This window comes from Podarcis liolepis, assembly GCF_965112155.1.
Source record: "Podarcis liolepis genome assembly, chromosome: 1".
In the NCBI taxonomy this organism is placed as follows: domain Eukaryota; kingdom Metazoa; phylum Chordata; class Lepidosauria; order Squamata; family Lacertidae; genus Podarcis; species Podarcis liolepis.
In genome coordinates, this window is record NC_139554.1 from 52,131,524 (window position 1) to 52,154,386 (window position 22,863).

Here is a 22,863-nt window from a genome sequence, read left to right on the forward strand (position 1 = left end):
AAAAAATTACATCATTACAAACATAACCACAGGAGTCATAAGCAATAAATAAAACATCCAAACGTGCCCAACCAGACTGAACAATTGCCACAGAAATCATAGTAAGATCTAAAATAAAGATACAAGAAATTATATCAATAATAGCAACAACCCACCACCCCAAGAAAACCCCCTAAACAATACTGCAACCCAAGAGTAGCTGGAGTCAGTTAGGACCCTACTCTTTCAGGCCAGGTGGAAAAAGGCCCACAAATCAGGGAGCGGGTCTTCCAGGACACTCATCCCAGATGGTTCAGACAACGAGTGGAGGTTCACATCACTGGATGCTTCTGCTTATAGTCAATAAATTGATCAATAAATTCCTGCACATCTTAAAGCTAAATGCCAGTTGAAACATTTCTGACATGTTTGTTTTCTATGAGAATGGTTCTTTTATTAAATAAGGCAGGAGGGGGAGCACTGTGTCACATGAGTCCCGCTTCCTCTCTGAAGTGGTACAGTCCAGACACAAAGCTTACTACCACACCTGGTGTTTGTGAGAATGAGGCTAAAATAAGCCTGACAAAATTCAATCACATACGTCCTGCCACGTGTTGGAAAACTTATGCACAACTGAAGCAGCCCCCTTCAGACTAAAGCCAATCAGGTGTTGGCTGAGAAGTGAGCCCAGCAATATGCAGCAGCACTGAGGGGGCAGGATTCACTCCCCACATTCCCAAGTTAGCAATGTTACAGCAAAAACACATTTTGATTGTGTGTTGCATTCCCTCCTTGGAAAGAAAAAAATCCTGGGGGGGGAAATGGAGGGATTATTGACCTCCGACCTCAACACCAAAGAGACACTGGGTGCTGGATGCTGCCAGGACATTAAACAAACACTCAGGGCAGTTGGCCTGAGGATGTTCGTACACTTCTCCAGTTACCTAATGTAATCTTTTTGGGGTGGAGGGATGGGTATTGGCATTGCTGAACAGTGCTTCCCCACTGGATCCGCCAATTAAACTCTATAGATTCTGACTTATACATCACATTCACTGCCACCCCCCACCTTGTAATCATGCCAGTTTTGACCTGGATTAGCTGAAACCGAGTTCTGTTAGAAATGCATGCGATAGCACCTGTTGTCTCTTTTTTCCAAGGCTATCTGTCTCAAGTGTCAGTCAGATGCACTTTATGCTTTTTATTTTTAGCTGTCATGCAATTTTGAACAAGGTGTGTGTGTGGTGTGGACAGTAAGTGCAATGTGTTTTCTCCCCCCCCCCCCATCAAGCTACATTGCAGCAAGCCCCTTTTAAAGGGTCTCCCGTCACTGGCTTGGATGCACTTTCTGCGAGTTGGCCAGCACGGCCCACCCCCTTCTTGCTGACGTCTGACTCTATCGTACATCAGACTTTCCCCAGTGGTGCTGGAGAATGAGCTTCAATGAAAGCTGCCTGCTCGCAGTCTGAAAGGGACTGCAGGCGATGGAACTGCAACTTCCTCCGCTCCTCTTTGCTTCCCCTGGAGAACTGAGCCAGAAATACCCACGGGAGGGATGGAGAGGTTATCTGATCATCTAGCCCTGCAGGAGCAACCCCCTAGTTCCTTGTGAATCACTTTTCTCTGTCCACTGCTGCTGGAGGGGATCTATTGCGCTCTTCCAAAGAGGCTGAGACCGGGAGAAATTCTGCAAGGAGGTGGATGATGCTTGCGCTGGCTGAGTAAAGTTGTGGCTTCCTAGCCTGAGACGATGGTTCTGTCTGTCCCAGTGATTGCTCTGGGAGCTACCTTGGGGACTGCTACTGGCCTCCTTGCCTTATGCGGTCTCACCTGCCTGTGCAAATGTAAGCAACCTGGGAAGGGAGCCTCAGACAAGGAGCAAGATCAGGACCCAGAAAATGCCAAGCCCAGCGTACTACAGACAGTCCAGCAGGTAAAGCACCATATTGATTTTGCCCTCCTCTTCTTCCATTGATGCAGAGGCTTCAGAACAGCGCGCTCTGAGCTGGGATGCCCAGTTTGCGATATACTGTGATTGATAGCAAGCTTCTGTGTTTGCAGGGTTTCAGGGGGCAGCTCTACTTCTGTGCAGCGAGGAAGACAGAAGGTGGCGGGGGGGGGAGGGAAGGGTCTCAGGTGTCGTGTGGGATTACCAAAGCAACAGCCCGCTTTTGTTTTATGAAAGAGAGAGAGAAAGCAGGGGTGGCAAACCTACAGGGATCCCACAATGTCTGGGTGGCTAGACCAGGCTGATTTGCATAAAGAGCCTGGACGCCAAGCGAAAAAAGAACCGAAATAACAGTAATCAGGCTTGAATGTTTCCTAATGCCCACTGATCTTTCCATTTCCATGCATGTATGCACATACGCTTCTGCTGCACACAAAAAAAGCCTTCTGTGTAACTAACTAGTGTATATACATATTCATCCTGAAATATGTTTGTAAAATTTTAAAATAAGGCATCCCTATCCAGCTGGCAGTCGGAATCTAATTATGACATATGTCATGACAGCTATGGAGAGTCCTGTTACACTGTAGTGAACTTAACTTATAATGCATGTTTAGCTTATTGAGTTATCTCAGTGTTTGTCTAAATGAGGAGTGGAAGCAAAGTGATTACAGTATATCAGTTGTAACCAGAAATGAGGGTGGCCCATCTGACATAATTTTGGTAACTGGCCTTGAAGGAAAGGGTTCAGATTCCATCCCAGTTATGGACTTGTTGAATGGGTAGGTATGGGTAAATCATTCTCTTTTGGCCTCAGTTGCTGATCTGGAAAATGGGTATCCATGGCCTATTGCACAGACTATTATATTATCGATGGATAAGTTGACAACAGTCTTAATAACAATAGCAATATATATTTGGCTAATCTGGCTGAAACCTGAGTTGAGAACTCTTTGTTTCTTATAAATGATGGCTATTGATTCCTGTTCTGAGATGTAAATGTTTTGTTTATTTGTTCTTTGCTTAAAATGATATATTGCCTTTGTTGGCAAAATCGTCAGCACTTTTCAGTCTTTCTGCTGACTTTCCCCCACATCAGATTGATCAAGATTATGGTGATGCAAACTGGCCACAAACCAGGGCAGTTAGAGTGACAGAAATACATTGGTATAAGCTGAGCCTTAGTGAAATATCTGTTCATACTAGGCTTATCCCTTACATTTCAGGAGAGAGGCAGAGCACTCATAGCCTTTGTTCAAGCACACCTATGATTCTCTCCTTGTTATAAGCCCAGGACTACCCAGTGATATCCATAGTGGAGAGGGTATGTCAACAGGACTTTGTTATGGCTGCACCACACTGTGTCATCTGATCTTACTAATTGCAGTCCCTGCTCTTTCCTTTTGCTTATACAAGCCTTCTGTGATTGGGTTGCAGGGTGTGGGTGGAGGAGTTAAGAGAAGTACATGGAAAAGTCAGATTTATTATTTTTTTTTAAAAAAGGGGAGGAATATAACTCAGTGATGGAGCACATGTTAGAAGTCCCTGGTTCAGTCCTTAGTACCCTCGGTTTTTTAAAAAAAGTTTGCAATGCTTTGGCTGGAAAAGACTTAAGCCAGAACTCTTGGAGCAGGGGTACCATCTAGGGGAAGCCAAATTTTCAAGGAGGGGTCCAGGCCCCCACAAAATCCTGCAGCAGCTGTGTGCGCACGGCACATCAGCACACCTCCCGACATGTACAAGTGACGTCAGCATGCCCTGCGGTCAGGGGCGGAGGAAGGGGGTGTGGGGGTGTGGACCACCCCGGGTGTCACCACTGAGAGGGGTGACAAAATGCCAGGTGGCACTCACCACAGGCCCTGCAGTGTGCCCGAGCCATGCGTCTCTCCTGGGAGAAACACGGTGGCTTGGGCGCGTGGAGTCTCAGCGCTGCCCAAACGGTCCACCCACTGCCCCTCCCCCAGCTGTAGGGCGGCAGAGTTGGAGGAGGCAGGTAGACTCCGAAGGCCCCGCAGTGTGCCCTGCCCCTATGGGCAGCTCGCCCCAGGCGCCCGAGCGGTTTCCTCCACCGCTACCTGCAGCGCGCACACACAGCATGTGTATGTCACATGGGCCAGTCCCCTGGAGAGTTGCTGTCCATCAGAGTAGACAGTACTAGTACAATGGGCCAATGGCCTCAGTCTGCTAACTTCATATATTCCTCCCTGCTTGAATTTCTACCAGATTTTAGCTGTTATATATACAGCACTTTACAGTCATACCTTGGTTATCAAACGCCTTGGTACTTGGACGTTTTAGCTCCCGAACACTACAAACCCAGAAGTGACTGTTCCAGTTTGCAAACGTTTTTCAGAAGCTGAATGTCTGATGCGGCTTCCACAGCTTCCGCTTGAGTGCAGGAAGCTCCTGCAGCCAATTGGAAACCGCGCCTTGGTTTTTGAACCATTTTGGGAGTTGAAAGGAATCCCAGAATGGATTAAGTTCGTAAACCAGGGTACGACTGTATAACCCTACTACAGTGGTACCTTGGTTTACAAACCTAATCCGTTCCGGAAGTCCATTCTTAAACCGAAACTGAGGTAAAGTTCACAAACTGGGACACTATTTCCGGTTTTCCGGAGTTCATAAAATGAATAGTTCGTAAACAGGGCTGTTTTTAAACCGGGGTACCACTGTATCACTCATCCTCATGGCAAATTTTGATGCAGTTTTCATTTTTAAAAGTCCATGAGCGAATACCACTTTTAAATGGAACCAGACAAATACCAGAGCCAGCACTTATTTTCGGGTTGCCATACATCCAGATTGCCTAGACATATATGGAACACTGCATTCGGCAGCAGTGTTTGGGTGGAAATTGTCAAAAGTGTCTGGGAGTGCCAGTTTTCCATAAAAATAGCTCAAAATGGTCAAAAAACAACTTTGAGCAAAACTAAAAATGAAACAAACCTTTCTGTCCAGATTTTCACTGTTTGAAATATGGCAACCCTAATCATAAGGACTCCTAATCCTTCTGTTGTGCTTGAAGTTAATGATCTTTTGCATTTCAGAGATGAGCAAATCTTATTGTTGCATCTCATAAACTAGAGCCCACTTCATGAGATGCATGAAGTGGGAGCCACAGTTGCCAGGCACATTCTGCACATAGGTGTAAAGAAAAAGAAGATAAAGTCTGCAGTTAAAAGGCAATGGAATCCAAGAAGTACAGCCAGTGACAATAAAATTGGGTTTTAAATTAGGGAAGCCAGATATTATTAAATTACAGTATCCAAAGCCCTTGCCAGCATGAGCAAAAATGAAAGATGTCCAAAGGATTTAAGCTCTACTTGTGTTGTCACAAACATTTCTTTTCCTCTCTGCACCCATGCATTGAAAATACCTGATTACTGAGGATCATGTATCTGATTAACTATGGTCTATCTAGTCTGCAAAAGCTTATGCCATAACAAAATGAAATAGTCTTTGTTGTTTTTGCTGCAACAGACTAACATTTCTCTGGAAATCTTTTAAGTTTTTACTCAGAAGCCATTGCACCAACTTCAGTAAAGCCTATTCCCAGCCAGATCAAGACAGAGGTCGTCACTTCACACAATCTGGCACACATGCATCTAGTCCTAAATGATACACTCACAAATCCCATATTGACTCTCACTTTTCCTCCTTTGTCTTGTGAAATGTCTCTCTGTGATGGTAGGTCTACAGTGGCTGTTTCACCTGTTCAAGTTAATCATCATCATCATCATCTAAAAACATAATAAAAGCATTGATCCTTAAAAATTTCCCTAAACAGGGCTGCTTTCAGACATCTTGTTTATTTCCTTGACATCTGAAGGGAGGGTGTTCCACAGGGAGGGTGCCACTACCGAGAAGGCCCTCTGCCTGGTTCCCTGTAAATTCACTTCTCACAGTGAGGGAACCAGCAGAGAAGACCCTTGGAGGAGGACTTCAGTGTCCGGGCTGAACAATGAGGGTGGAGATGCTCCTTCAGGTATATGGGGCTGAGGCTGTTTAGGGCTTTAAAAGTCAGCACCAACACTTTGAATTGTGCTCGGAAGTGTACTGGGAGGCAGTGAAGATCCTTTAGGACTGGTGTTATATGGTCTCAGCGGCCACTCCGTCACTAGTCTAGCTGCCGCAGTCAGTGCTGAATGCTGCCATCGACAAGCGAGGAATATGAATGTGTGAATTGGCACTATAATTACATGATTAAAGAGGCAGTCTGTCTTTGAAGGTGGAAGATATCCTTAGATAACTTGCCTGTGTAATTCTGATCACCCCCCCCCCCACTTCTGTTTTCAAAAATAACCAGGCTTCTCTTGCCAGGAACAAGCCTTCCTTTTCCAAGCGTCTGCTTCAGAACAAGTGCATATGTGCTTGAAACCTAAGCCTCGGATGGATTTGTTTGTGTGGGAAGTGTATTCTCTCTGTATCCATTTTTATCAGTTCCTTAGCACATATACACTATTATAGTTTTCCATCAGTGGGAAGAGAACAATGTTTGGAACACAGATACTGAATTTTGTCAATATCGGGGATTGTGACACGGTCATGGAGGGGAAGCTAGAGTATGTTTTTCACACATAATTGTATTGTTGCCTTTCTACACTGCAAGAAATGTCATGCATTGCAAAAGAAATCCAAAATAATAAATTCAGCTTCTCCAGTTCTAAGAAATCTACCTAACAAAAATATATTTTGCATATGGTTTGGTGTTTTGAGATGGGCTGGCTTACAATGGGAATCTACTATTCTGAGTCAGTTGGTGTTTGTTCAACCCTAGCAACCAATCCAGTCTCTCTCTCTCTCTCTCTCTCTCTCTCTCTCTCTCTCTCTCTCTCTCTCTCTCTCTCTCTCGTTCAGAAAAGAAAGCAGAAAGGTTGTGCTTTCAGGGCTTCTCATATTTCAAACCTGTACATATCATCTTATTTAAGATGTCGTGGTTGCATTTCCATTTGCAAAGGGGATGGAAGTCTCTTAAATCATCAGCTGTCATTTGAGAAGCAGAACTTGTAGTATTCACAATAAACAAAAGCAGATGCAGCTGGAGAAGAGGCGGATTGGTCCCCACAGCACTTGTGTATGGCTCCCCTGGGGGCTGTCGGTTGTTATGCAATGATGGATTGCCTGGTGGAGTGTCTGGCTTTTGGCACAAAATGATGGCAGCAACAATAGCTCATGTCTCGTGCTCTCCACTGCAAGGCGAGCCCACTGCTACATGCCTGATATAAAATATACTACAACACAATCACACACCCTGACTTGTGCTGTAGCCAAAAGCATCCGTCTGAACATTGGAAATGTTATTTGTGTGGACACAATCATGCATATACAAGGGATAAAGCTTGTACATCTATCAGCCCCCTACTTCTCGTAGCTTAAAACAAGGAGGAAGGCACTTGAAAAAGAAAAAATCCAAAACCACATTTCCTTAAATGTTAGATGTTTTTAACTATAGCAACCAGACATTGGTCCACTTTGAAGCTAACCAAAAGGGGGAGGGGATTACAGGAATGGAGCAATCTGCCTTAGACTAGGTGGCCCACTTCACAAGTTACGGTTCATGGGTTTGAGTAATGGGATAATAGAAAAAACAAAGGTGTACAACAGGGATGGAGAACCTGCAACCCGCCAGATGCTGTGGGCTAAAACTCCCATATTCCTGTCCATTGGCTCTGCTGTCATGGGCTGATGGGAGATAGAATCCCACATCTGGAGAGCCACAGATCCCTCACCTCTTCTGTACAGCATACAGAAAATGTTGTTATGCAATCCAGTGTTAGGTGTCCAGGGGAAATGGAGTCATTGTCCTACTATTACTAACTCTGAGGTGCTCTCAAGCTGTGAGCCATGCAAGAGAGGCTGCATGGCAACAGTGGTGTAGTGTGGGATGGGGGCCATGGCACAAAACTATGAGAGGGCACCACCAGATGCCCCTATGCAGGCACAGGCTCCCGCGGGGATCCCTGTTCCGGCCGCAAAGTAGCACAGGCCCACGGTGCGCAGGCATGGACAAAGTGAGTCAGGCAAGGGGCAACCCCAGTGCAGCCTGGCCCAGCTCTCCTCCCTATGGGCATCAGGAAGATTCGCCTGCCAAGGGTTGTGACAGCTGACAGGGCTCCCCTCTGCGTGGGCAGACAGGCAGCACAATGTGGCTCTGGGTTATTGAGGGGGGGGGGGAGACACTACAGCAGCAGCATGGTGGGTTGTTCGCCCTGGGCACCGACAACCCATGCTACACCACTGCATGGCAACAAATGGTAATACTATGCTGTTATTCTGGCATGACCCAGTGCAGTGCCATAGGGAGCTAGAGTACCCCCATTCGGCATTCAGCTTGGCAATCAAATACCCCAGCTCCAGGGATTATTTTCTCCAGGACACAGGGCATAAAAAGTATGTATGTTCATTTTTCCTAATATACACATTTGTTTAGGCAAGTTGAATAAGCATAATGCATTTTTATATGTTATTTTCGCTAAAGTGTGCATTTTTGTATGCACTTAACATAAACATTTCTGGTTGGAAAACGATTGTGAAATCTGTAAAAGTGTGTATTTCAAAGGATAGCTGTGTTTCTGTTACTGTTTTGTTTCAGGGAGTGTGAATTAGGTAGATTCACATAAAAATGTTAACAAAAGGATCATAACAATCCATAACAGAATCCATAGCACAACAATCCATAACAGAAAAAGGACCATTCAATCCATAACAAAGAGAAGGATGAAGAGTGGGAGGAAAGCATCTAAAAAGAATAAGAAAACCAGGAAAAAATAGGATTATGGAAGCAATAGTCATGGGTGAATTTATTTAAAAACAAACTGCCTTTGATTTATGAACCATTGTGAATTCTGTCAGTACAGTGTCAGCCTTCATAAGCGTGCCCTCTGTTTAAGAAACACCATGTTAGAAATTCTGAATTAATGCAATCAGTATAATTGATGGGGTTCTTTCATTTCAGTTCAATGTTGAGAAGACGGCAGAAGCTGTACAGCCCAGGACAATCCTCAAGTTTCCACATATCTATGATCCGAAGCCAGTAGTGACCACATCGGAAATTGTTAACTGTGCAGATTATACCTTAAAGAGGATGAAAGAGCCAAGCAAGGGGAAGCCTACAGCTCTGGATGAGAAAAGAATGAACATACGTGTCAATGAAGAGTTATTCATTCTCCCTCAAAATGGTGAGCACCTTGCCAAACTACATGTGGTTGCTTCCAGTTCAGATTAGTGACCACACTGTTTCCTCTTTCTGATTTCAGTTCCCAGTACAAATGACTAATTGGCAAGTTAGTGAAGTCTTTAAGATTAAGTGGGAGGGTTGGGGGGGGGTTTTAGTGCAAGTTCAATATAAGTTTAGAGCTCCAGTGCAAAAACTGTACAAATCAATCCTATAATTTAGATTATTGTAACTTGGAGCAAATTCTCTGTATTCACCTCTAGCAATGTTCAGCAGCCCTATTGATTTTTCCCTGTCCACAACCATCCTTTTAAGAGCACATCTTTTTCTTGTGACAGTTCCAATCATTCTGTTTTCCTGGGGATTTTCTAGCAGGCATGTACATGGTTTATAGAGAAATTTATTTTTAACCTCAGAAATCATTTGGCACTTGGTTTCCCCAGCTTCTTTAGGGCATAGTGCCACTGCTTCAGCTACTACTGACCCAGTGATGAAATAATAACGAGAAGTGTTTTAGGGAAAGGATAGGATAGGATGAATTGTACATATCTGCCTTGGGAGAACTCTAGGACCAGAGGTTTAAATGTGTAACAGTTGTTGACAGCTCAGTATGTAGTAAGAACTGTAGTGAATCTCTGAATATTCCTCGCCCAATTAATGTTAAAAACAAGAAATCAGATTCCAAATAGTTCTCCACTGAGCCCAATGATTTGCATATGTAAAATAAATACATGTATTTAATGTGATTTCCTTTAACAATTTATTCCACTACAAGGATTCGGGTTTTTAATGAATATAATTTTTTTCATGTCTGTGTGCAAGGACTGTGATAGCAGAGAGGAAAAGAGGAGAAACAAACGCTCTCCAGGGCATCATGGTCTGATGCTCAACAGGAACAGTTGCTTTGAGAATAGACTATGGAAGAGGGGAGGCTGTTGAAGTCCTGCATCCTGGATCCCAGGAGAGCCTGGTTAAAAGCATTCCAAACAATTTAGAGCATAAGCATTGCTTTGATGGATCAAACCATCAAGCTATGGAGCTGTAGCCCATACAATCCAATATTCCATTTTATGCTAAAACAGGGGGATTAAATCCACCACATCTTGAGGAGCGGAAGAGCCATGGCTCTTTCGCTGAGCACCTCTTTTGCACGGAGAAGGTCCCAGGTCCTGTCTACAGCATCTCCAATTACAGATGGAAACGTCTGCCATCTGAAACTTTGGAGAGCTACTGGGCCAAAGAGTCTGACTCAACATTGGGCAGCTTCTTATCTTCCTACATTCCTGAACAGCTTCTCCTTGGGTTTCAAAGCTTTCAACCAACGTTCATACGGACTTCACCAGTTTTGTCTGTTCCTTCGAGGCTGTACATAGTTTGATGAGGCATCTGGTGAAGTGGGCTCTAGTCACAAAAGTCCAAAAGAGTCTTCTCCCCAAACCTCGTGCCACCTAGATGTTTTTAACTGCAGCTCCTATCATCCCCAGGCAGCAAACAAAGTGCAAACCCTAAGTTTAGTAGTACAGTGAGCAAGAGAGGATTTTGTCCATTTCTTGAAAGAGCAGTTTGTAAAATGGCATGCAGGTCAGGTATCCAAAGGGGAAAAGAAGGTTAAAACCTTGATCAAGTTATTGCAAGTCCTTTGAGGGGGGGTTTTCCATCTAAAATCTGTGGCCAAGGTTCCAAAGTGAGTGGTATAAAATATATCTAGAATGAAGGAGGACCAAGATCTAGACATTTTAACTAATGTCTATTGAAAATGATAAATCTAACCTTGCAAAAATATATTAAAAATCTGTTGAAATGTCACTTTCTAGAAAAGGGCCATCGATTCATGCCAAGTCAGCTTACCTTTGACGGTCAGGCAACATTGCAGACCGGCCCCGGCCCCCATTGCAATCTGGCAGCATGCTGGGGTGGGAGGCCTGGCCAGTGTGTGTGGCCTGTTGCTATGTGCACTGACCAATCACAGGCAGGCTGGGATACAGGCCCTCCCTAGGGGTGGGGCCAACTGCACCTGTGGATTTTCTCCTGAAGGATAAATCAAGGCCTATCTGGGCCTCCTCACCCAGTTTGTCACTGGGTCTCCCACACTCCCTCCCTATTATAGTAGGCTTCTTGTGTGTGCTTGGCTTTGCTATTCCTGAAATAGCATATTTTTACCTGAATCACATATTTTAAATTTCCATACAGCCTAAAAATCTTGAATAGAGCCAAGATAAAGAACTTGCTATCAATAAAAGATAGTTCCAATGGTATGGCTAGAAACACAAAACAACGGTGGAATGCCAAGTCAATTTGATAGGAGGTAATCAAAGAGGAAAAGCAAATGTAGCCAAATTTGACTGCAACAAGAGGCATCCTCTTATTAAAAGACTCATGTCTGTTCCAGGTGGAGTGAAAGATGTATGCGTCACTGAGTGTCTGAACCCCGAGAAAGCTGGTGGCTGCAACCAAGTCCCAGAACTTCGCTATTCTCTTGGCTACAACCAACAGAAAGATGCACTGTGTGTTGCTTTTCTTGAAGGTAAGGAGCCTATGTCTTTGCATTTTATCAGTTGTGGCAACTTTTCATTTGAAAGCAAAATCATACAGCAAGCTCTCCTCACAGATATGAATAGTAAGCAGATGCATAACAAATTTAGGATCTCACATTTTGTTACCATCTCATTTCATATATAAAACCCCCACAAGGCATGTAACTGAAGATCTTGTTTTACAGATGGCAAACAGAAGCCAAGACGTTATGAGCCTTGTGCAAAGAAACTGCGGTTTGGTGGACCAATAATAAGTGTATATGCCCCTGCACGCTCTCCTTGCCTCTCCCTTCTTCCCCTTACACATGCTGCTTGAGCAAAAAGTTTCTTAAATCACAGTTTTCTCTCTGATATTTGAACTGCGATTAAGGGCTCCCTACAAACTAGGATCTTCAAGCCCTTCATCCACAATTTCCTGGTTCAGGGGTCCTGGGAAACTGTGGAGGGAGTGCGCAGGCAGGCACATAGGTCATTTGCAGCCCACTAAACCATGGTTCATTCTAGCAGGATTATAACGTCTGAATGGGCCAATGAGCTGAAAGCAAACCTGGGATTTAAATTCAGATTTCCAATCGAACAGTTCGCTGGACTACACTCTCTTACTCCTTTTTTCACTGCCATTGAAGTTTCCAAACCATCATAAGACCTCAGAGATGCAAATACCACCAATTACTGGCAATAAGGGTGGGCGGGGGGGAGAGACCCTTTATCCTTGCACAAGGACAGGCTTAAATCAAAATGCTGAAATAGAAAAACGGCAATTTTTCTCCTGAAAGTACTTTGGTATTCATTTTAAGTACAGTTTATCTTTCTTTTCCTGGTTCTACAGCTACATATGGAACTGCAGCCGGAGACCAGAACAATGGGTGTGATTGCTATATCCTAGGCACTTTGGTGACCAAGTCCAGCACCTCAGAAGCTCAAACTGTGTTGAAGAAGAAGAAGCCCCAGATTGTCTGGGAGGAAGCTCTACTGTTTCCAGTAAAGGAGGAGGAGCTACCTGAGGCAATGCTGACTCTCACCTTGAGAAACTGTGATAAATTCTCTAGGCACAGCATCGTTGGGGAAATTAAACCAAGTCTGGCAAATGTGGGGGAGCCATATGGAACAGTACAGTGTGAGAAGATGAAAACATTTGACAAGGTATCCTATGAATTCCATAAGCTATTATTCAAACAAATTGTATTCTCTGGGAGGGAGTGAATATGCTGTGTGCCGATGACGCTGAACCCAAATGTGGACACTGTTCAAGGGCTTTAGAGTCCTGAATGCATTTTACTACATGGTAATAATTGCAAGGTTGTTCTTGAATCCTTTGGCCACAGGATTCAGTCTGGAGTTGATGTCATGCTTTGGAAAAGTAACTGCCTTATTCTGAAGTGATTCAGGACCTGCCCAATTAGACTTTGGGTCTGATTCTGTGTTAGGAAAAACAAGATTTAATTGACCCCAACCACTATAAAAGCTTCCCTTTTGACAGAAGTGGATAAATTTTGTAGGCACTATAGTTTCTCCAAAGAGGATAAATGCTGCAAATGATAGGCAAATACATCTAGGGGTTTTGTGTGTGTGTGTTGCTGGAGACTTTTAATTTGGATTTGTTTGTTCCTTAAATGGATACATTTACTACGTCTTAATTTTTTTTGACATAACTTTGCATAAATTTGCAGACATGGGAGGCCCTTCTGAGTATATGGATCCTGAAAAAGTTCAGAAGGTTATCTGCAATGGTATTCCTGCAAGGACAGCATGTAGAGTTTTAGGGTGGGTGAAGAAGGAACCACTTTATCATCCCTAGAGTTTTGTGGGCAATTGGTTTGCAAATACAGTGGAACCTCAGATTACGTACCGTCCTCCTTACAAATGCTTCGGATAACAAGCTCCGCTAACCCGGAATTAGATGCCCCTAGTTGCGAACTTTGCCCTGGGATGCGAGCGGAAGTCGCTCACCGGCGGTGTGGCAGCAGTGGGAGGCCCCATTAGCGAAAGTGCGCCTCAGGTTAAGAATGGTTTCGGCTTAAGACTGGACCTCTGGAACGAACTAAGTTCATAACTGGAGGTACCACTGTAGCAGAGAGAGGTTTCCTGAGTAAGATGCCTGTCAAATTTCAGACAAAGAGATCCAGAGTGTGTTTTTCTTTTGTTTTTGCTAAATACTAAAAGGGATTTACTCTGTGGTTCATTTGTGGGCACAGAGTCAGTGCCTCTAGGTTATACTGCCTACAGAGCAGCAAACAAAGTGTTTTGTTTTACAGAGTAGGCTGGCTTGGGCATGGGAAACTTCCATGTTGTTGTTTAGTCGTTTAGTCGTGTCCGACTCTTTGTGACCCCATGGACCAGAGCACGCCAGGCACTTCTGTCTTCCACTGCCTCCCACAGTTTAGTCAAACTCATGCTGGTAGCTTCGAGAACGCTGGGTCAATTTTCACCCAATCCAAAGCCAATTTTCACCCACTCCACATGCCTAAACTGCTTCTGCTTGGGGGGGGGGGGAGGACAGAGTAAGCTTGAGAGAGGAAACTTCTCTCCCTCACTCTGCCCTTCCTGCCTGACTTCTCTGTCTTTTCCCTGAGCAAGAGAGATTAAGGCTATCTGTGCAGGTGCATGACAGGGGTGGCTGTTGCGCCAACTCAAAGTTATCCCAGACTAAGCTGGGCCAGTTGCTCTCTCAACTAGCTGTGCAAGCCTGAAGAACCTGCAGTTGTACCATCACAGCTCCTGCGTGCAACAGTGAGGGTGCATTTTAGCTTGGTCGGACGAGAGAACTCAAATGGACTCCACCTCTACAATTGCCCCAAACTTTGCCTCTGGGGTTTGCTGCAAGCATCACATGCCAGACACAATAATGGCTTCTAAACAACAGGGGATGATTGTGTGGTGATGATGATAAATGACAAAATGTGAGTTCTTGTGCATGTGAGAACACCGTAACCCAGTAACAAGCAGTGTGTGAAATGGAAATAAACAGAAACACATGCACTAAGGAGAATTTGGTAATAACAACAATAATGTGACAGGCTGGTTTGGCTTACACACATTTACTAAGAAATTCATTATAAAGGATAGACAATGGCCGAATAGAATCACATGAGTCAGTGAATGAACTTAAGCAACTCTCAGGAACTGGTATTCATTGATATACTGCCTCTGATACTGGGGGTAATATATAGCCACCATGACTTGTAGGCATTGATAGCCTTATATTTCATGAGTCTAATATGGTGTAGAGCTGCCCTGGTTGGTGGCCATCACTACATCCTGTGGGAGCAAATTCCATAGTTTGACTATGTGCTGTGTGAAAAAAAATGCTTCCTTTTGTCTGTCCTGGTTCTGCCACCATTCCATTTCATTGGGTTTTAGTGGTCTGAGGAGGAGGAGGAGGAAATATGCTTTCCCCATGCCATGCATAACTTTAATAGTAGTAGTACTAATAATAATAGCAGTAGTAGTAGTAATATAATTTATATGCCGCCCAACAAATTAAAAACAGCACAGTAAAATATCAAACATTAAAAACCTCCCAATGCAGGACTGCCTTCAAATGTCTTCCAAAAGTCAGATAGTTGTTTATTTCCTTGACATTTGATGGGAGGGAGTTCCACAGGGCAGGTGCAACTACCGAGAAGGCCTTCTGCCTGGTTCCCAGTAACCTCACTTCTCTCAGTGAGGGAACCACCAGAAGGCCCTCAGTGCTGGACCTCAGTGTCTGGGGATGGAGACGCTCCTCCAGGTATACAGGGCCAAGGCCATTTAGGCCTTTAAAGGTCAGCACCAACATTTTGAATTATGCTGGGAGCTAATGTAGATATATTAGGACCGGTATTATATGGTCCTGGTGGCCACATTATAAACTTTTATCCTGTTGTTCATCTCTTATTTGCCTCCCCTAGCCTCCAAATTAAAACTCTTCCAACATTGTAACCTTTCATTTTAGGGGCGTTACTCGAAGTGGGATATAAAGGCAATAATAAAACTTAGAATAAAATACATCCATAAATAGTTCCTCCTCCTCCCTGTGAACTAGGTCAGATTGAGAGAAAGTGTCTGGTCCAACCTGCCAACCTCCCTACTTGGCTAGCCGCTTCTGCCTCATGGACTCCCTGGGTACCAGGGAGCTCTTTCCAGCCTGGAAACCTGTGGTTGTCAAGATGAGGTGCTGCCCCTTGCCTAGGCCAATTACTCCTCCTCCGAGGCAAGAGCTAGCAGGTGGTTAATTGCACCCCTGAAACAGATGGTCTCCGTCAACTTAGCAGATGGCCTCCAGGATCGGATAATAATATGAAGAATGCCAAGAAACTGCCCGTGCGTAGTTAGCGCAGGCGATCGTATCCAATTATATCTCAAGGCTGACAGCAATCTTGTTTCTCCTGCACTCGGCCTTCCTCACAGCCACCCACACAACTGCGACAAGGCAGAGATTCTGCTTCAAAGGAGCAGGTTAACTGTCTTCGAGTTGTGTGCCCCAGTTTCCGATGCAGAAGATATGCAGAGAAAGCCAGGTTTGCGTCATCGGGGACTTCAGAGCGGCAGCCATTACACAGCGAGCTTTAAACATAAGTCCTGAATCATTAATTGAGAGCTAGGCTAGGAGCAAGCAAGATGATCAGAGAGAGGCAGGCACTATTTTTGTCAGCGCGCTTCCGGGAACGAGCTCGTTAGGATTTGTTTTAAAGCTTCACATGTCCTCGCAACAGCATGGCTGAAAAATAATAATGCTGGCTCGCTCCTCTTTGCTATTCTCCAATGAAAGCCCAGAGGTGAGCTCCTAACTAGCTCAGAAAGGCCACACTGATTCCTGCTAGGACTGGCTCAGTATCAGGACAACCCTCGCCAGATCATAAAAACCACAGGCATGACTAAGTTGTAAGGCTCCTCTTGCATTCCTTCCTGCTGGCTTACATAAAATAAAATGATTGTATTGTGGCATCACCTCATCTATCGCTCATCGTAAGGATGGCTCACTGGGTTTATATAAGGTTCTTGGCTCATTAGTTTCACTGAAACAACACCGAGGCAACTCCACCATGAGACAAACAGCTGCCATGGCAGACAGATTCAGAGTGTCTTCAAGACAGCTGAGTGGGAAGCAGATCCAAAGTGTAGCATAACATCCATTACAGAAAAATTCTGCCCCACTTGAATGAATGGGAACTGCAAGAGAGCACCTTCCTTCAGTAAGATGCATGCAGGAGGGCTGTACTGAGGGGGGCCTGTTCCACCTTTATTAGTGGGAAGAAAAGGTGCTGGATTTTTCACCTTGCACCCCCAAAAGATTTTTACTTGGTTCTTAAAACCTGATGGGCTAAGTTCATCCTATTTCAGTATTTATGTAAGCTAACAGAGGGATGGAATTCAGTGAGGGCCTGAGCAGTATGACCTACTTAGTTGCTATCATTTTGAAGTCTCAGTATCTAACCCTTTGCTTGTTTTAAGTTAACAGGAAATATGATCCAGAAAATTAACTTTCAGTTTGTTTATTTTGATCAAAATATTTTATACCGTTCCATAGAGATGCTAATGGCCAGTCATGCGATTTGATGAGCAGAGAAAGAAATACACAACCCAGCTGATCTTCACAGTAACCTTCAAAGGACATTGTATGGGGGGAAAGATGGCTGCTCCTATAGCTGCATGGGGCACCCATCGTTTTCTCCATATAATTCTCCAGGAAGGATTATGCCTATTATGGTATGGAGTTGCTTCCTGGAATCATTGTAAAACTGTTTGTTTGTTTGTTTGTTTGTTTGTTTGTTTGTTTGTTTAGCTGTTTGACCACAGAGGTGTTCTAAGCATGTTAAAAGAAGAAAGAGGAAGCCTTGGGATTGCCTTCTATATATTTTGGTTTGTTTTTAAAAAAAATAGGTGAATTTTGTATGATTTTTCCTATAACCTTCGTCAACAAATAGGATGAAATGAATCCAGTTCTCTTAAAAAAAATAAAAAAAATAAAAAACTGGCACTGAATATAAAATAAGTTCATCCATCCCTATGATCAATCATTTAAGAGAAGCCTCTTCTATCTCCTGTTACAAAAGTAGCCAAAAAGCAATGCTCTAAACAGTGGCTCAGATGAGAGGATTGAGATGAATGTGTCAATGGCATTCAGATCTCCAGCATCAATGCTGATCCTTCCATTTTGAGTTTCCCCGGAGAGGCTAGGCTTTCTAAACTAAGTGTGAGGCATGAGTTATTCCAGGCAGATAAAGTTGGCAGCTAGCTTTTCGTAGAAAATGTATCTACTCCCAGAAGACAGAACATGACTGTCCCCATCTGTACCATCTAGCCGAGTGAATGAAAAATTGGTACCTCGGGTTAAGAACTTAATTCATTCCGGAGGTCCATTCATAAACTGAATATGTTCTTAATCTGAGGTACCACTTTAGCTGATGGAGCCTCCCACTGCTGCTGCCGCCCTGCTGCCGCGTGATTTCTGTTCTCATCCTGAAGCAAAGTTCTTAACCTGAGGTACTATTTCTGGGTTGGTGGAGTCTGTAACCTGAAGCCTCTGTAACCCGAGGTACCACTGTAGTATTAATAAAATAATACAGAACTTATACCCAGAAAAGAAGTCAACAACTATAATAAAAGAGGGAGAGATACCAGAGATAGCAACAAACTCAAATCCATCTTGGTTTCAGATTAAACCTCCAAATCACCACAACCATTTATAGAGATTTTATCTAAAGTTCTTTTTCCTGAGGTTTTTTTTTTTGGGGGGGGGAACCAGTGCATAGGGGGCAACACTGTGTGTTATGAAGCTATTCTTGTCACTCAAAAGACACCAAACCATTGGTGAGGGATTCCCATTTTTAAAAAAATAACTTAAGGACAGAACTAGATATTATGAAAGGCACAAAACATCAGCTTTGTGTCTTTCATAATATTTAGTTCTGTCCTTAAGATTTTTTTTAATGAGAAACCCTTTTACTCTTAAGAGGCGAGATTACGTGGAGGGGTTCTGTTCCCTTGTCCTCTGAGTTAACAGGTCTTTTCAAATAATCCTCCCTCTGTTGAACATTAGCTATCAGAGATTATTCTTTTTCAGTTAGGAACACAACCGCCGTAGAACCAGTTCTGATGAGGACAGTAGATGAATTTATTAAACATACAAAATAATTTCTTCAAAGAAATTAAACAAGTGGGATGTGCAATAAAATGTTGCTGTATGTTCTCCTGTTCATGATTCTAGCCAGCCACCTTTCCCAGGATACTCCATTCCACCACCCCCCACATTTCCCCCGTTTTCTATTTAGCCCCAATATATACTTTGCATGTTATGACCCTTGAATATGCCCAGCCTTCATTGCACTGTTTGCAATTCCCTCCCCCATAGTTTTTAAAATAAATAAATAAAGGGTTTCCCATTTTTTGTACTCCTGCAAACTTTGCATTTCTCCCAAAGACTCTAATACCTTCTTCTTGCACATGAATGGTGTCATGTTGACTTCATAAATATTGACACATTGAAAATGAGTTGCTTTTAGTATATAGGATTATTGAAGAAAATGTCGTCCCCTTATTCCTTTGTCTTTTCTAGTCATTGCTGCATCTTTTAAAAGCACACATGTTCATTCTTCCTGCTTCTATGCCCCTTCTTTTTCTATCAGCTGATTCCCTATTGGAGTACCATATGGCTTTCACTTAAAAGGGTTGGGAGAGAGATAAATTGCCACTGCAATTGTTCTGTGTTTGGGGATATATGTAGAGAGTCGGACAAATGAGATTGAGAGAAAGAGATGTCAGAAGTCTACAAGGTCAATAACTAAGGGACAAAGGAGAGTTTTAAAAAACACACCCAGTAACACTATGTGCTCCTTAAGAAGGTTTGCCTTTGCTCAGAGAAGCTAGCGAAATTGCTCTCTCACCAGTTGCCGAGGAGGAAGTGATGAGCACAACTGACAGTTCATTTTAAAAAATGCTGCAGCTAAGCTCATAAAGGCTATAATCCTAAGGGAGGTGGGAAAGGACATAAAGGTGGTTTAACCCCTTCTGCGGGCCTTGCAGGGGCAGGACAGGTAGAGTGAAGACAGCGGAACAATCTTGCATTCCTTCATGTGTTCCATGGCCTGTTGGTTTTAAATTATATTTTTTTAAAAACAGATTCTCTTCTATTGGAAACAATGAGAGGGCTCGCGGAAAGATTTAGACAAACTTAAAAAGCATCCTTAAATTTCCCCCAAGTTTGGGGGTATGACAGGGAGCCAGGAGGGCTTAGAATCCTTCATGTCCCAACCAGGTCTCAGCATGCCTCTGGCACACGCTCTGTTGGGCCCTTTGGACATCAAAACTCCAACATCCAGGGCTTCAGAGGAGCTAGTAGCAAAGGCAGCTTTTCCTCTCTAATGTTGGAGCTCTATTCCAGCATCAGGGGATAGATCCTATTCATCTTGTGGGGACTGACACATTCTCCCGGGGACTATAGGATTGCAGCCTAGGTATGCATTTCAGTGTAGTGTCAAGCCAACTTGCCAGATAATATCCAGTGTCTCTTATACTAACATATGCAATGATTCAATTTAGATTGAATTTCCTAATAAAAGGTGCATGTAAGAAGGGAGGTTCCTGCAAGAATTTTGTTATTTAAGCCAACTCCATTACTAATTTGCTAAATTCATTTCTTTTTAATTTATGAAAGTTACCTTGGTTTCCTTATTCACTATGAAAAATTACATTGGTTTCTGTCTCTCTCTTTCTTTTCTGCTGTATCCTTTTGTATCCATTAATTACTCGCATCCTTTGTATAATAACAAATGAAATTTGAACCAAGTTGGCCCCATTCAGTTCAGATGTTTCCCCTCCACCCCCCATTCATAGTGAAATGTGTCACATCCCTAGAAGCTACTAACTGCCCGATCCTATGAATCAATTTTAAGCTTCTGCAACACAAACACACCCCTATGTTTGGTTTACTTGCCAAGAAGCCTCTTCCTCCCCTCTCTTGTTGTCAGTGCTCATCAACACATTAAAGCTCCTGTGCAAATGCTGCCTTTAATTGCTGTCATCGCAGCAAGGATATGAGTTATGCTTTAGTGCTGTGTGCTAGAACGGTCACTGTAGCAGCTCACATAACACAATCAACAGCTAGCAGGAGAGCAGAGGGCAATGTTTCACAGAAAGATAATGGGAGAGTTTTAAATCTTCTAGATGCCTCCCAGAACAGTATATTTGTTTCACCTCCTTTTGCATTTTTTGAAATTCTCTAAAAACGTCTAACCACAGCATTGTGGGGAGCTTGCGAGCAAGCTCAAACTTGCATGCAAACTTTCAGATGTTTGCCTCTTAGTCTGAACCCCCTGCCCAACAATCCCAGATGATGATGAACTGGAGATAAATAAGATGTGAAATATCTGCTCCACTCCAGTGTAGAAAGGGAGACCTACATATGTAAGCAGCCTTCACCAATAGCCAAGGTTGCAGGTTCGATCCCCATATAGGACCAGTGGCGTAGTGTGGGGGGTGCAGGGGGGGCCGGCCGCACCGGGCGCAACATCTGAGGGTTAGGGTTAGGGGGCGCAAATCCACGGGTTAGGGGGCGCAAATTACTTGCCTTGCCCCGGGTGCTGACAACCCACGCTACGCCACTGTATAGGACAGCTGCATATCCCTGCATTATAGGAGGTTGGACTAGGTGATCCCCAGAATCCCTTCCAACTCTACAATTCTGTGGTTCTGTGTTTCTCTGTACATCTTGATGTGCATCTGTCTTGGGGCTCGTTCACACTTCTGCTTGTCCTGTGCCTAGAAAGCATGAATCTGAGAGGTTTTCCACTTGTCTTGTGCTTTCTAGGCATGGGACTGACTGGTTTTATTGCTTGTTGGTCCCTGGGGAAACCCCCACTATTTACTGCTGAATTGGAGCAAATGACAATCCGTGGAAAAACTGATATTCCAAAAAACATTTGTTCCAATTCAGTGGTAAGCGGCAGGTTTTCCCAGGGGAAAGTGGCAGGAGAAGCAGAAGTGTGGCTGAGACCTTGATCTACAATGTAATGGTCATTCAAGCCCTAAAGAAGTAGCAAAATGAAATTACTGATGTGAACCAGGATGTCCATCCAGGGCCACTGAATAGTTGGCCACTGAATTCTGCAAGCTAATATCAAACTGTATTGCTTTAAAACTCTTTAACAGGATTTCAAGATTTATTTAAAAAAAAAAAATGTTGCTCAAAATCCCATTTCAAAATTCAGTCGGCTTGTTCTCATCTCCCAGATCTAAAATTATTAATTCTGAACTTTGCTAAAGTGTGGATTTCAGCATTTGGCTTTGCAACCATCCCCCATGGACCGCAGTGTGCCAATATAAGACAAACAAACAATGTAGTGTGATGTGAGACAGGTGAATTAAGCTTCTGCCTCAAAACAGGAGCATGAGGAACTCCTGGTGGCCTACTGAACCACATATTCTTCTCAGTCTTCTTTGCCGCCTCCACCCTTCATTGTGCAGTTGCTCAGTCCTTTGCATGGACTCATGTAGAAGGTGCAGAGTACATTCTTTCCCCATTTATCTCACTGAACTGCAGGAGCCAGATGCAGGCTATGGAGAAGTTCTCCTTTCCATCAGCTATCTGCCTGCAGCAAACCGTCTGCTTGTGGTGCTCATAAAAGCCAAGAATCTCCACTCCAAACAGCTGAAAGAGCTTCTCGGGAAGGGTGAGTTTAAAAGAGGAACATGTTGATGGGATGCAACCACAGACTTTGCCTTTTTATTAAGCCAGGTAGATAAAATATATTTAATTAGCTGGCATAATGAAGTATGCAGGCTTTGAGTGAGTCCCAATTTCCCTTTCTGCATTTTTTTTAATTTAAGCTTTTTTGATACTACAAGATAAAAACAAGGGGGGGGGGGAGAAAAGAAAGAAAGACACCAAGTATTCACTGTAGAGGAAAGTTTTTAATGTTAGATGCTTTATTATGTTTTTATATTTTGCTGGAAGTCGCCCAGAGTGGCTGGGGCAACCCAGTCAGATGAGTGGCATATTGTTGTTGTTGTTGCTGTTGCTGCTGCTGTTGTCTCATTAGATGGGCCTTAGGCAAGCTAGTGCCTCTGAGTCTCAGCTCCCCACTACCCACTGTAATTTGAAGATAACAATATTAACCTACCTCACAGTGTCGCTGTAACATTCGCTAAGATATGGAGTACTTGGAACACTCTAAAGTCCTGACTAAATGCTCTGTATTGTTCGTTCTAATGCCTTTCATTAAGCTTTCCAGCCAGCAATGCCTAAT

General features: G+C 43.6%; 1 protein-coding gene across 1 annotated transcript in view; it reads left to right on the forward strand.

Annotated features, from left to right (window-relative positions):
* The first annotated feature begins 1,357 nt into the window (after positions 1-1,357).
* The window catches only part of SYT13 (synaptotagmin 13), a 30,506-nt gene continuing 9,000 nt past the window's right edge, over positions 1,358-22,863 (forward strand). Inside the window, exons 1-5 of the mRNA XM_083464914.1 lie at positions 1,358-1,912; positions 8,886-9,108; positions 11,494-11,628; positions 12,468-12,781; positions 22,158-22,287. Coding sequence (XP_083321040.1) covers positions 1,730-1,912; positions 8,886-9,108; positions 11,494-11,628; positions 12,468-12,781; positions 22,158-22,287 — 985 coding nt within the window. The 5' untranslated portion in view covers positions 1,358-1,729. The remainder of the gene's footprint in view (positions 1,913-8,885; positions 9,109-11,493; positions 11,629-12,467; positions 12,782-22,157; positions 22,288-22,863) is intronic.